Source organism: Sciurus carolinensis, chromosome 5 (assembly GCF_902686445.1).
Source record: "Sciurus carolinensis chromosome 5, mSciCar1.2, whole genome shotgun sequence".
In the NCBI taxonomy this organism is placed as follows: Eukaryota; Metazoa; Chordata; class Mammalia; order Rodentia; family Sciuridae; genus Sciurus; species Sciurus carolinensis.
In genome coordinates, this window is record NC_062217.1 from 43,581,815 (window position 1) to 43,597,741 (window position 15,927).

The 15,927-nt window shown below is 43.4% G+C and overlaps 1 protein-coding gene across 1 annotated transcript; it reads right to left on the reverse strand.

Moving 5' to 3' along the window:
- Positions 1–5,868: 5,868 nt before the first annotated feature.
- Positions 5,869–7,281, reverse strand: LOC124985569 (putative sperm motility kinase W). Its single transcript, XM_047554301.1, has one exon. The coding sequence runs from the start codon at positions 7,279–7,281 to the stop codon at positions 5,869–5,871; it is 1,413 nt and encodes a 470-aa protein (XP_047410257.1).
- Between the last annotated feature and the right edge of the window lie 8,646 nt (positions 7,282–15,927).

The following is a 15,927-nucleotide window of genomic DNA, read 5'->3' on the forward strand; positions in this document are numbered from 1 at the left end:
TTAAAATTTTCTTTCCTTGATGTGTCTTTGCCTGATTTGGGTATGAGGGTGATATTAGCTTCATAGAATGAGTTTTGTAGGGTGCCCTCCTTTTCTATTTCCTAGAATACTTTGAGAAATATTGGAATGAGATCTTCCTTGAAGGTCTTGTAGAGCTCAGCTGAGAATCCATCTGGTCCTGGGCTTTTCTTGGATGGTAGATTTTTAATGGCTTCTTCTATTTCATAGCTTTATATTGATCTGTTTAAATTGTGTATGTCTTCCTGGTTCAGTTTGGGGGGAGCATATGTCTCTAGAAATTTGTCAATGTCTCGGTAGTTTCTATTTTGTTGGAATACAGATTTTCAAAGTAGCTTCTCATTATGTTCTGTATCTCAGTGGTGTCTGTCGTGATATTTCCTTTTTCATCACAAATTTTAGTAATTTGAGTCTTCTCTCTCCTTCTCTTTGTTAGTGTGGCTAAGGGTTTGTCTATTTTGTTTACTTTGTCAAAGAACCAACTTTTTGTTTTGTCAATTTTTTGAATTGTTTCTTTTGTTTCAATGTCATTGATTTCAGCTCTGATTTTAATTATTCCCTGTCTTCTACTACTTTTGCTTTTATTCTGTTCTTCTTTTTCTAGGGCTTTGAGATGTAATGTTAGGTCATTTAGTTGTTGACTTTTCATTCTTTTCTGGAATGTGCTCCATGCAATGAATTTTCCTAGTAGTACCACTTTCATAGTTTCCCAGAGATTTTGATATGTTGTATCATCTTTCTCATTGACCTGTAAGAAATTTTTTACTCTCATCCCTGATGTTTTCTGCTATTCATGCTTCATTCAATAGCATATTATTTAGTCTCCAGGTGTTTCAGGTGTTGGAGTAATTTCTGTTTTTTATTTTGTTATTGATTCCTACTCTCGGTCCATTATGATCTGATAGAACACAAGGCAGTATCTCAATTTTTTTGCATTTCCTAAGGGTTGCTTTGTGGCATAACATATGGTCTATTTTTGAGAAGGTTCCATGTGCTGCTGAGAAGAAAGTGAATCTGCTCGTTGATGGATGGAATATTCTATATATGTCTATTAAGTCTAGGTTATTGATTGTGTTATTGAGTTCTCTGGTTTCTTTGGTTGGTTTTTGTTTGGAGGATCTATCTAGTGGTGACAGCAGTGTGTTAAAGTCACCCAGAATTATTGTGTTGTGGTCTGATTTCTGAAATTGAGAAGGATTTGTTTGATGTACAGGGATGCACCATTGTTTGGGGCATAAATATTTACTATCATTATGTCTTCCTGATTTATGGTTCCTTTAAGCAGTATGAAATGTCCTTCTTTATCCCTTCTGACTAACTTTGGCTTGAAGTCCACTTTATCTGATATAAGGATGGAAACCCCCTCTTTTTTACTGAGTCCATGTGCATGGTAAGTTTTTTCCCATCCTTTCACCTTTACTCTGTGGATGTCTTTTTCTATGAGATGAGTCTCTTGCAGGCAGCATATTGTTGGGTCTTTCTTTTTAATCCATTCTGCCAGTCTATGTCTTTTGATTGATGAGTTTAGACCATTAACATTCAGGGTTATTATTGAGATATGATTTGTATTCCCAGTCATTTGGCTTATTTTTGGTTTTTAAGTTGACTCGGTTTCTCCTTTGTGTGGTATTTCTGTAAGGTAGTTCCTCCCTTTGCTGACCTCCATTTTTGTTTTTCATTTCCTCCTCATGGAATATTTTGTTGAGAACATTCTGTAGTGCAGGCTTTCTATTTGTAAATTCTTTTAACTTTTGTTTATCATGGAAGGATTTTATTTCATCTTCAAATCTGAAGGTAAGTTTTGCTGGGTATAGGATTCTTGGTTGGCAACTATGTTCTTTCAGAACTTGAAATATGTTGTTCCAGGCCCGTCTAACTTTTAGAGTCTGGATTGAGAAGTCTGCTGCTATCCGTATTGGTCTCCCCCTATATGTAAACTGATGCTTTTCTCTCACGGCCTTCAAAATCCTATCTTTATTTTGAATGTTAGGCATTTTCACTATAATGTGCCTTGGTGTGGATCTGTTGTGATTTTATGCATTTGGTGTTCTGTAAGCCTCTTGTATTTGATTTTCCATTTCATTCTTCAGGTTTGGGAAATTTTCTGATATCATTTCATTAAATAGGTTGTTCATTCCTTTGGTTTGTATCTCTGTGCCTTCCTCAATCCCAATAATTCTTATATTTGGTCTTTTCATGATGTTCCATAGTTCTTGGAGATTCTGTTCATGATTTCTTACCATCTTCTCTGTTTGGGCAACTTTATTTTGAAGATTAAATATTTTGTCTTCATTGTCTGAGGTTCTGTCTTTCAAGTGTCTTTCTTCCAAGTGTTCCAGGTACTGTCACAGTGAACTTCCAGGCAACAGGAGGCTACCGGTGCTCCCCTGGTGGTTGGTGGTCAGTTTGCTGACCTGTATTCTTTTTTAAAAATCTTTTTTATTTTTACAGATGCATTTTGATTCATTGTACACATACATATATAGATACAACTTTTCATTTCTATGGTTGTTCACACCATTCATGTAATCATACCCAAAGGACTGAAAATCAGCATACTACAGTGATGCAGCCACATCAATGTTCATAGCAGCTCAATTCACCATAGCTAGGTTGTAGAATCAACCTAGATCCCTTCAATTGAAGAATGGATAAAGAAACTGGTATATATATACACAATGGAATATTACTCAGTCATAAAGAAGAATAAAATTATGGCATTTGCTGGTAAATGAATGAAGTTGGAAAATATCATGCTAAGTGAAATAGACCAAGCCACAAAAACCAAAGGTCGAATGTTTTCTCTGATAAGTGCATGAAAATATATAATGAGAGGGGGTGATGGGGGAAGAGAAGAACGAAGGAACTTTGGATGGTGTAGAGGAAAATGGGATGGGAGGGGTGGGGTATGGAAAGATAGTAGAATGAAACAGTATTACCCTTGTATATGTATTTATTCTTATATCACAGACAGCAGAGAGGCTTGAAATCAAACATATAAGGAGTCACTTGAGAGCTGACTTGGTTGGTATTGAGGTGCATGGAGAATCTGTGCTCTTCAGCCCTCTTGTGGTAGAACTTTCCAGTGGGCCTTCAATATTGTGTTCCTAGTATATTTTCAACCATCTATATTCAAAGGATATCCATGCAGATATTCTAAAGCTAATATAAAGGATATAGGATGATTAATACTGCTACCATTTTCAATGTGCATGTTACTATTTACAAAACTGACTTACACCAAAATATAAAAACCCTTTTAAATTATGTTAATGCAACAAAAGATTGCATTATATAGGTTTATGCTATAACCCCACAATGAAATTTAGAAAACAAATCAAATCATGTAAATCAGTAAAACTTTCTGATATGAATAATTAAAAATACAACATAGCTATTTATAATGTATCACCCCTAACATAAAAATTATAACTAGAATATTGAGACATACAGAAGGTTTCCAATCAACTGTTTCTAAACCTACCACATATCTCTTTTAAACTATAGAATATGAATCATTAAAATGAAATTGATAACTACTAATGTATATGACATATAAACTAATTCTCTATGAGACAAAACTTATTAAAGTTTCATGTAAAGAGTCATTAGACCAAATCTCCGTATATTTCCATCTTTGAATTCACTGCGGAAATTAATTTTTCAACAACAACAACAACAACAAAATCAGAGAGGTGGGCAATGCTGTTAAGGCCTATCATGTCTGCAGTCTTAACAGAGGGTAAAATTCATAGAAATACATACCTTTCTCCAAAATGAAAATTTTTCATCAGTGTAAGAAACAACGAGGAAAAAATATGTGTTAACTGATCAATAAATGATCACTCTTCAGGAAAAAAATGTACACTATTTGCTCTGACAGCACAGCACCATCATACATTCTGTGGTTGAACTGTACACTGTATTCATGGAGGAATGAGCACAGTATTAGTGCTGCTTCTTAAAAAATAGAAAACATAGAGATCAGTATGATATTTGTATATAGATAGAATGGTAAATGTTGATTCGGCCAAAAACTGTTCTATGTGTGTGTGTGTGTGTGTGTGTGTGTGTGTGTGAGAGAGAGAGAGAGAGAGAGAGAGAGAGAGAGAGAGAGAGAGAGAGAGGGAGAGAAAGAGAGAGGGAGAGAGAGAGAAGCACTGGAGATTGAGCCCAAGGGTCCTCCACCACTGAGCTGCATGCCCAGTCTGTTTCATTATTATTATTGCTTAATTCTAATATAAGACAGGGAGCTCCCTATTTTGCTATGACTGCCTTTCAGATTGTGATCCTCCTGCCTCTGCTTCCAAGTCCTTTGGGATTAGAGGCAACATGCCAGGGCAAAATCTGCCTCTTAAAATACTGTAACAGGACACATGGAATTGTTTTCTTTCTTAATTGCTTTAAGGAAAACTTCTATGATCCAGTTGTACTTCCAAGTAGGAGTCTCAATGTAGGCTAAGAGGCAAAGAGGTAACAGAGAAAAGAAAAGGAAAGAAAGAGAAAGGAATAGATTTTTAAAAATGTGCACTGTTTCTCTTTAAAATACTTCCAAGCATCTGACGATTTCACAGTTGGGGTCCTATCAGAAAATAGTACACTATTAAAATGACACATGTGACATACATTTCTTAAAGATCCATTTCTGACCACCGAGGGGAAGAGCAGGAAAAAGATGCAGAGCAGCTCTGGGGCGCAGTCCTGGGAGAGATCGTGGAAGGAAGGTGTTAGGAGCCTCCATCCTGGCCAACCCAAGTATTTCCCACTCTTCATTTGTGCACAGTTCAATGTATAAATTTCAGCATCAAGAGAACCCAAAGCAAAGAACGAATGCATATGGGTACACTTTGCTTTTATGTAAACAGCATCTATAAGATGGCTTGTCACCTCCACTCCCCAAACCCATGTGCTCCCTTCTCTGTATCTTCAGCAGGGACCCTGAGGATGATGTGGGTGGTGAGGCAGCATGGCAGGTGATAAGGTACACAGTCCCTGCCGCAGGCAGGCCCACCCTACACCCTGACCCTCTGCTGCATTCCCTGCAAACAGAATGAAGGAGATGATCCTAGAACACTCTGGGTCTCCAGTGCTTCTCAGATGTGATTTCTTCACCAGTTGCCACCCTCCCTTTCCACACAAGTCAGGGAGAGATGTGGTCAAGTCAGGAAGAGATGTGGTCTGGCTGTTTCAAACTCAGTCATGTCTACACTGGTTCTAGGGCGAAATTACCATCCAACTGGGTTAAGGGGAGCAAGTCTCCAAGGCTCTAGGTCAAAGCAATTGAGTGCTCATCTACACTGGCTAGAGAAAGAAACCCTCTACACCAGCTAAGGCAACGGAGGCCCCATCTACAATGGCTCTAGGTGAGCAAATCTACCTACACTGAACAGGAGAGGGAGGCACAGGGGTCCAGGCCTGGGGAGGATGCCTGGTGGGCTCCAGCCTCCCCCCATTTATTTACATCAGTCTTTTTTTTTTTTTTTTTTAATCTTTGGAACATCAACTTGACTATGCCATTTGAGAAAACAAGTTTATTAAGAAACATCTCTGCCCTCCCAGGAGCATGGGAGAAAGGACAGAGAAGAGCAGGGCAGGGAAGTATCCCAGGGAAAACAGTCTCATCTGATGTCTCTCCCAGGCGGGGGCAGGAGAGACAGACACCCGATGTCCAGGTAGATCCAGATGTGCTCCTGACTGGACCCCAAGTGGATAAGCCCGAGCCAGTGAGCACACTCAGTCCTGCAGCTGTTTGAGTCCATGTGACCAATGTCCACATAGTGGCAACAGCATCCATGGAGCAAAGTGTCCTCTGGCTGGCTGTGTGTTCGTTTGGTCCGTCTGAGGTCTGAATTAGATAGGAACCACCCGGTTTCCAAACTTAGCAGGTCTCTGGTCTCCCTGTGTCTCGGCCTCGTCTTCGCTAACACAGGAGGGTATGCAAGAGCACAGTCGGCGGAGGCAGGCGGCGATCCTCTGCCTCACCCGCTTCCAGCGCTTCCTGTGGCCCTGGGGATGTGCTGTGGTGGCATCTTGGGAGACGTGGCTGTCGGCTGATATGCAGGGTCCGGGTTTGTCACACACAGAGTCAGGCTGGGAGGCTAGGCTGGGAGTGGGGGTCTTGTCATGCAGGAAGCGGAGTCTAATGGCAGGCACGCTGGAGCTTCTCTCAACCTTCTGCCCTGACTCTTCGGCCTCCTCAGGTGGCTGAGGTTCACAGGGCAAGGGGAAGGTGTGTAGGGCAGGCTCACTCGCCCTCCTCTTTGGGAGGGCAGGGGACACGGAAGGATCCCTGGGGCACGGCTGAGGCACCACCCTGCGCCTCACAGGCTTCATGCAGCCTGTCCCCTGGCTTATCTGCTGCTGCACTAGGAGATACGCAGCCATGGCATCGTCAAACCTCCTCTTGGATAGAGACACCCAGGTAGTGTATGGGTCGAAGCCCATGTCAAAGAGGACCGTCAGTACTGTGGGGTCTGAGAGGCTGGGGAGGGGCTCGTCATGGGAAGATGAGTTCTCCTCACCCTGACTCAGCCAGGGGTCCTCCAAGATGTCCCCTACCGAGAGCCTGCTTTCAGGGTCCTCTGCCAGGATTTTCATGACCAGTTCTTGTGCTTCAGCAGACACGTGCTGGGGAAATTCCAAGTCGGCATCGGAGATACTAAGCAGGCGGTTGCCTGTCAACACGAAATACAAAATGATACCCAGTTTCCAGACGTCCTCTGCGGGGCCCTCCAGAGGGTTCCAGGACTCGTTCTGCTGCTGCCCAGGCTTGACAACGGTGCTTAAGCCAAAGTCGATGAGTCGGATGTCTCCCCTGGCATCCAGCACAATGTTCTCGGGCTTCAGGTCTCCATGCACGATGCACATCTTGTGGCAGTAGCACACTGCACACGTGATCTGCCTAAATAGTCTCCTGGCCTCCTCTTCCTCCTGCATGCCCCCATCCGGGATGAAGTCAAATAGTGATCCCCTGCCTCCATGCTCCATCACCAGGTAGACATGTTGGTCGGTTTCAATAACCTGAAAGAGCTGGATCACATTCGGGTGGTTCAGGGTCATCAATGCCCGTTTCTCAGAGCGGGCCAAACTCTTCCACATTCTCTTTTCCAGGACTTTCACCGCCACTTCTGCCCCAGTGAGCAGATGGCAGGCGAGAATCACCTGACCAAATGCCCCATGCCCAATGGCCCTCAAGACCTGGTAACGGTCTGTGAAGGCCTCCTCCTGCACCACTACACTAGTCTCTCTACTCTCCCTAGCCATCCTAAGCAGGAACACCCACTAAGGAAGCTAGCTAAAAAAAAAATAACAAACCAAAACAACAAACCAAAAGCAAAAAACAAAACAAAACAAAACAAAAAACCCAAATCAAAGAACCAATCACCAAAGTCCACAGCCACCAACCACCAACCGCCAACCACCAAACGCGCTAACTATCTGGGAGTCCGACAGGTCACCACCAAGAGCTTCCTGTACTTATGGACAAAGACCCAGCTGCAGCCACTCAGTTATATACCCAGTGTTGGACATTCCCTCACAATGGCTCCTTGTGAGGTCAGAGCAAGAAATGGCCCTGTCACATCTGTCATCACCCCCGCTGGCCATCTCCCTTTGAGCCTATAGAACATTTTCTACCTTCACAATAAGAACAAGAAAAGACTCTAGAAGCTTTTCAATCCAATGGGTTATGGAAATGGATAGTATTTCTTAAAAATTAAAATTTTTATAGTACTTCAATGGACTTTTCATTTCAAGTCTAGAAATAGTCTCTAATAACTTTGCCTTTGGAAGAACTCAGTATATCCACACTCAAGGTATTCAACTTCTTTATTCCCCACACTGAATAATGACTGTCAAAAGGATGGTAGCGCCTCACTCATGTCATGATAATATGATAATGTTCTGTTCCCTAAGACACTCTAGACACAGTATGCACACCTACGGGTTGAGAGGGGGGAAAGGTTCATCATAATTTCCCTATAAAGTCCTTATCCGATCTCTCATTAGAAACCCTGGAGCACAAAACATGGTAGTTTGAAATACTCAAAGTGATAAAGGACAAACCCTGGAAGCCAAGAATTCTAGAAGCAATAAAAAAACGTCCCTCCCAGAGGGGGAAAAAATGGAGGAATTCCCAGATGACTTGGTCCCTTCACGCTTCTGAAAATAAATGCCTTAGACTGGGTGATTTATTAACAGATTACCTACTCCCACTTCTCCCACTTCTTTAGACTGGCAAGTTCAAGGTCAAAGTACTTTTGTATTGTGTCCTCACATGACGGAAGGGCATAAGGGTGGAACATTTTCCTCAAGAACCCCCCCACCCTATTTCTTTCTTTTCTTGTTTTATTTTATTTTATTTTATTGTATATACTTTCAACTCCACCCATCAGCCCAGAGCCTCTCACACTTTAAGCAAGTGCTCCGTCACTGAGGTACATCCCCAGGCTTTTTCCTGTGAGAAAAGGTCTTGCTAAGTTTCTCAGACTGAACTTGAACATGGGATTCCCCAGCCTCCTTGTCCAAAGCAGACAGGCTTACAGCCTCTAGTGGTTTAAAAAAAAGAGGTGTTCCCCAAAAGCTGTTGTGTTAATAAATATTCAAAGGTGAAATGAATGGATTGCCAGAGCTTTGCCTCTCAGACCCTACTCATGTCAATGGACTAAATGGGTGTAACTGCAGATGTATAGAACATGACTGAACAGTGGGTCAACTGGAGTAATGCCCTGAAAGGATGCTTCTTCCCTGTGTCTCCTTCCCTCTTTGTGCTCCCTTGCTGCCATGAAGAAAGCAGCTTTCCATTGTTTGTCCTTTGTCCTATGATGTGCTGCCCCATGTTGGGCCAATAGCAATGTTTTCAACCATCTATGGACAGAGGCCTCTGAAATCCTGAAATCCAGTTAAAAGTTTCATCCCTATGTTGTTCTTGTTGGGTTGGGTGGTTACAGTGCCAAATAAAGCTAACTGAAACAGAAATTGGTACTGACTAAATGGACCACATCCATCAGAAACCATTAAAACTGATTTGTACCAAGAATACTGAAGAGTTTAGAGATGACAGCCGGAAAAGTATTGGAATGTAGTAAGTGGAGGTTAATGAGCAATTTTGGGAGGAGGTCAGAACACCAGAATACCAACAGGAATGCTGAACATGCTGATGAAGTTTCAAAGAAAAGGAAGAATCTATGTGAAATTGACCACTTCCATTGTTTTCTGTCAAAGAACTTGATTCTATTTTGTCCATTTGCTGAGACTCTGTTTTAGCTAAATTTTAAAGCAAGGGACTCATTAAATTGGGTGGAGGGAATTACAAGACAGCACACCATTCAGTCACTGGCATGGATATTGCTGGTAGCATTTAGTCCAATTTACTGTGAGAATGGGCAGTAACAAACTGATCTAAAGGATTTTCAAAACTTGCAGTATGGAAAGAAATGCATATGCAATGCTGAGGCTAAGGAAGATGTGCTTGTTGAAGAGACTGCAGATCCTAAAGAGATGCGAGGTTCTTTGCACAAACACAATAAGGAAGATGACTTGAGTGTATCACAGGAATTTGCAAGACCACACCCACTGAGGTATAGAGGAGGCTATTTCTTTGAAAAGAAATTGTGGGATCTTCTGCCAACCCAGAGAATGTCTAAAATGTTGTTTCACCCTTAGAAGTCACATTATTTTTTATTTCATACACAATGCATTTACTTATTACCTTCCTGATATCAGAAAACCAAGGGAGATGGGATGCAGATACATATGTGCAGCATTCTCCATGTTACTGATAGGCTGCTATATGTTCACATCAAATTGGTTTCTCTTTCTCATATAAAAAGACCATCATAGGGGCCACAAAGAAATACCAGGAATATCCCCAAAATGAAAGGGATGGGAATTCAAACTTTCACTACAAAAATCAACTAGATAAGAGAGAAGATAATCATAGAAGTATAAAAGACACAGTGAATCCTGTTCTCCTTATCAGGGCACAAGACCTAGCCAACTAGTACCTGACCCATTCTTCATTTAAGGACATAAGTGCCAGTAAACCAGCTGCCCATGTTATTCTTCTCATAAGGTCACAAGTCCCAGTGAACCAGCTCCCCACTCTGCTCTCCTTATAAAGACACAACAGACCACTCTGTTCTCCCTTTGAGGACAAAAATGCAACAGTACCAACATCTCACCCTTTCTCTCTATGATGAAGTAACTAACACTGAACAAAAAGCTCATCCTATTCCTTTAAGACCCAATTTTTGGGTAATTACATCATAATAATGCCATTTCTGAAAAAAAATTTCCTTTTTCTTGTGGAGTGGTGTGGAGTTATAACCTAAGCATGTTTTGCAGGGATACAATTCAACCCATATTGTAATCTGTTCTTATTTCTCTAAGAGTTTTTATCCATAGATTTTGAATTTGCCACATGATTTTTCTATGCTTATCAATGAAATGCATTATTATATAGGGATTTTCATGTCGATTTCATGATGGACTTTGGACATTCAATTTGGGTTTCTTCCATTGCTTTATTTTTGTTTAATGATCTGATAATACCTGCCTCATAAAATAAGTTGTGAATGGCTCCCTGCTCTTCTACTACCCAGAAATAATTGCATACAATTTCACAAATTCTTTAATTGTGAGGTAGAATTCTCCAGTAATATAATTTATTTCCAAAAATCCCTTTGGAGATTTTCAAATGAGGAACATAACTTTCTAAAGATCATTCCACACTGAAAGGTTGATGTTCTTGTGGTAGTCCACAATATTCCAGAAATTGGTTTATCTCATCTCAATTGTACTTTGTGTTCTGTTGTTCAGTTATACTACTCCATTTTCTGTTACTCTCATGAAAGTAACAAGGTTTCTCTCCATTGCTAAGGTTGAGCTTGGACACATGATCCATTGCCTCAGAGTCCTGAGCCTATAGACTTACAGCCTCTTGTCGTTTAAAATGACATGTTCCCCAAAAGTTGCTGTGTTAAGGTCAAGGTAAAATGACTGGATTGTGAGATCTGCACCTAATCAGACCCTACTCCGTTCAATGGACTAACTGATGTTAACTGTGGGCAGGTGGGACGTGACTGGGGGAGGTGGGTCACTACAGCAGTGCCCTGACAGGGTGCTTATTCCCTGCATCTTCTTCCCCCTCTCTCTTCTCATGTTGCCACGAAGGGAGCAGCTTTCTTTTGCTTGGCCCTTGTCCCATGATGCACTGCTTCAGGGGTACTGAAGAAACCCTGCTCTTGTACGTCTCCAAGCGCCACTTGTCTCTCTCAATGCCATCATGCTCCATATTTTCCATAACATTGGTTTGGGGACATGAGTACTTGGTGCTCTATAAGGTCGTTCTCACCCCTGAAATCCACACACAATGCTGATGACACAAGCTCTCACTCACACAATGCTCGCCATTATATCAGCTCTGATCCACACACTTCTCATTTACAACTCTTTTAATTTGCACAATCACCTCACATGGCAGGTGCTGTTCTTTCCTGCATTGTATACAGGAGGAAACTGAGACACAAATGATTAAATAAAATGCACATATTCACATGACCAGTGAATAAAGAATCAGGACTGAAATCTGTGTGTCCTGGACACTGAGGCACTTCCCCTCCCTGCCCCCAGCTCCTCCATGTCTAAACACACAGTCACAGCAGCACTATGACCAGAAGGACAATGTGGCTTCTCAGGAAACCACTCATGGTACATGTTGCTTTGAAATGTTCAGAAAGACTGGAAAAAAAAATCACCTTTTCCTTTTAAGACAGTGACATGTTGTCCTTATAAGAATAAAAAAATTCTAATCAATTTGTGTAGTAAAATATTACTCAGTTTAGTCAGTTTCTTTAACTAGAGCCTCTGTGGTTCCAATGAGGAATTCATTGCATGTTGAATTATGGAAATGCTTTATGGTTTCATAGGGGTATTCACATGACTTATATATATATATATCTGTCAAACTTCATTAAACTATGCACTTAAATGTTATTTTATGGTATATAATTTTCAGCTCAATATAATTGCTTTCTTTTTAAAGTTCTGTATTTGGGTCCTGAAAAAAAAATGACATCACCAGAACTTTCTAGAGACCCAAACACAGCAGTTCCCTGTTAAAAAGTGCTCCTGAGACAAGTGAAACATAGAGGTTTAGTGTCCCAGTTAAGAATGCAGCTGACTTGCACACACATAAACACTGCGAGCTTGAGCTCTCTGCCAAGATGGAAGCCTGAACACATTGTTCTTTGTGTGTCCCCTTAAAGCAAAAGCAAAAAGGTGGCCCAAAAGCAACAATTAAGGATTTAAATACATGAACTCACAAGGACAGAAAGAATGGTGTGTTTGTCAGGGTTCCCTAGAGGAGTAGAATCAACAGGCAGTATGGTTATGAAAACAGGATTCATTAGATTGGCTTACAAAACCAGAAGCTGGATGTTCCACAGGGCCATCTGCAGGCTGGAGAGCTGGAAGAACCAGTAGCTCTGCAGTCCAAGAGTCTGAAGCCACAGAACTAGAGGCATCAAAGATGCTACTCCACTCTGAGACAAGCCTTCTGGAAACTGCCTGAAGAATCACTGGCATAGTCCACTTTGGAGGAGTAAAGGAGCAAGAATCTGCTTTGGTGATTAAAGCAGCTATCAAGAACTCATTCAAGAAAAATGTATCTTGCATCTGCTGCTTTTTGTTTTTCCAAATTTTATTCGATCCAAGCTTCCAATCTATTGAACTGTGCATTCCCACACGCCAAACATTCCTAAAGTCACCCTCAGTGACACACCCAGAAGCCTCTTAATCTTCAGCATCTCTTAATCCAATCACATTCACCATGACAGAAGGGGAGGAGATATCACCAAGAAAACCCAGGGAGGTGCAAAGCCAGTATCTATGCCTTAACTGAACCTGCCATGTCTGGAGCCAACCTCCCATTGTTGTTGCTTTTCTTCTCTGCAGGGAACTGCTGGGGAGGCGTGGAAACCCAACATGGACCAGCTACCTGGAGGGGCGAGAGGTGGGGGTCTGGCAGGGGGCATCTAGGATCAGTCCTGCCAGTTTGGCCATCTGGGAACTAAAACAGAGACACCATGTCACATGCTCATCAACTTCAGGATGGAGAGGAGAAGATGTGGTTAAGAGAAGGGACCTAAAACTTGAGGACAGCCTTCCCAACAAGGAGAACTCTGTGCAGATCCACACGCCATCATCATGCACAGTTGACCCTGGCCACTGAGACCAGCCCCCTGGCATAAGAACTGCCTAAGAAGTGTCAAGTGCCCGGAAGACTGCTTGGGAGATGGTCAGAATATCACTTTCCCTCACTGGCCACCACGAATGGCCTTAGCTGAGGAAAGGTATCCATCCAGCTTCCGGAAGAGTTTAGGCTTGCTAGAAATTCACAAAAATTACACAGGAACATAATCATAGTAAAAACGTACTCTGTTTTTCTGATATTCAAATTTAACTGACTGCCCTGGATTTCCCTTTGCCAAATGTGGCAACCCTGATAGGACCTGTGCACGACCCACCCCAATTTTTAATACAAAGGCAGGGACCAGGGAAGGTCAGGCAAATGTTGCCAATCTGAGTTCTGACACTGAGGAAAGGCTGCCTGAAAGGACTGAAGGAATCCAGTGGCAATTTACTTGTGCTCTGAGGTGAAAACCACCAGAACCAGGTTTTCATCAGAAGGGAGTGACTAACTCTTCAAAGTTACCCCTTTAGCATGATTTCCATCTTAACATCTTCACTTATATGGACTTATCACTTACATGATTTTGATGCCCACACCGCCCTGCCAACTTGGTGCAACACCCAATGTCAAAGCCTCAGAGAGGTCAGGTAACTCGCCCCAGCTGCACTACTGCAAAGTGTCTGAACCCCACTTGACTCATGGGTTTCCTGACTGCTAACCTTCTGCTCTGTGTTTGCACGATGCTCAGGCCAAAGAATCACCTTCACATCCCAGAGACAAGTTCTCAGGGGGAAAGGAGACGTTGAGTCACGGATTTCCTTCTTATGGAAGACTCCTAGGGTCAGGTCAGGAGGGAAGGACAGGGATTGAGATGTGGGAATTAAACCAGGACTGAATCAAGAGGTGAGGGAGAAGGTCTGACACTGGGCTGGGCAGCAGGGCTTGGAGGCCAGAGGATGAACCCTGAGTTTTATATACAAAGTGCTAAGGTTTCAAGATGGCGGACTAGATGGCGGCTGCATTTCATGTTGCTCCAGGATGCAGGATTCAAAAGAGGAGGTAGTGAGAGACTTGGGACCAACTCAAAGCCGCCGGGTGAGTCTCTCCCATTGGGGAGGTGTCCCAGATGGGGCGGTAGCCCCGGAACGCAGGGAACTTTGTGAAGTAGAGTTGCCCAACAAGGCACCCCTCCCCACACTGGAGCAGTAAACACGGACCACTGGGAACATCGTAGAGGAGGCGGCTCAGCACAGCGCTTGGACTCGGAACAACCACTGGGGCTCCGGGCAGCTGCCTGAGGAGGAGCTGCATGGCAACCTGTTTGGACTCAGAGCGATCGCTTCTGAACACCGGGGGGGCTGCCTGGAGGAAGAGGTGAAGCGCGGCGGGTCGCTTGGTCTAGGAGTGACTGCATCAGAGCCACAGGCGGTTGCCAGAGGAGGAGGCGAGTGGTAAGTTGTTTGGACTCAAAGCGACCGCTCCTGAACACCGGTGGCCTGCCTGGAGGAGGAGCGCGGTGGGTCGCTTGGTCTCCGAGCACCCGCTCCTGAATACCCGGGGGCTACCTCGAGGAGGAGGAGGAACAGGGCAGGACTCTTGGACTCGGAGTGACTGCCTAGGGCTACGGGCGGTTGGTGGGAGGAGGAGATGCGAAGTGAGTTGCTTGGACTCCTAGTGACTGCGTCGGAACACCGGGCGGCTGTTCGGAGGAAGAGGTGTGTGGTGGGTCTCTGGGTCTCAGAGCTATTGTACGGGGCTCCAGGTGGCGGCTCAGAGGAGGGGCCGCATAGCCAGGCGATTAGGTGCAGAGCAGGGTCCCAGGACCTAGGCGGCTTCTTGGTGGAAGAGCCACACAGAGACACGCCTAGGGGCGGAGCGAAGTTTCCAGGACTGCGGGCAGATTCTCTGAGGAGAGGCAGCCTAAGGAGACTCATCTGCAAAGAGTGAGGCTCCCAGGCCCAGGAGGTAGGTCCGGGCCCCTGGGAACATTGCAGAGGAAGGCAGCCCAGCCCAGGCAGTAGTTGTAGATTGAAGGGAACCTCTAGGAGGGGAACTGACCAGCGAGACTTCCCCACCGAGTGAGTCTTCCCCGACAGATGAAGTTTTCCCACAAGGACGGTAAAACCAGAGACACAGGCACAAACAGGCCTTGCCTCAGCCCGCAGCCTACTTCCCCTTTAGATGACCATTGGTCAACAAGTGGAGGCACCTCTGCCCACTATCAGGGAATATACCCCACCTGAGGGTCACCACTCCTAGAGAGGCAGCTTCCTTGTGGAACACTGCATTATCAACTTCCTCCAAGACTTCAGGCTACTGAAGGATAAGAGGGGATATACTAGCAATCTTCAGGGACATTATAAGTCAATAGAGGAAATCTGCAATATCTTAATGACCCACAGATTCCTGAACAATATGAGAAAACAAGGGAAGAAAATGCCCCAAACAAATCTAGATGTTACATCAATAAAATCCAATGACAGCATGGCAGAAGAAATGACAGAAAGGGAGTTCAGAATGTACATAATTAAAATGATTAGGGAAGCAAACGATGAGATGAAAGAGCAAATGCAGGCATTGAATGATGAGATGAAAGAGCAAATGCAGGCATTGAATGATCACACCAATCGACAGTTAAAAGAGCAAATACAGGAAGCAAAAGACCATTTCAATAAAGAGTGAGAGATATTGAAAAAAAAACAAACAGAAATCCTTGA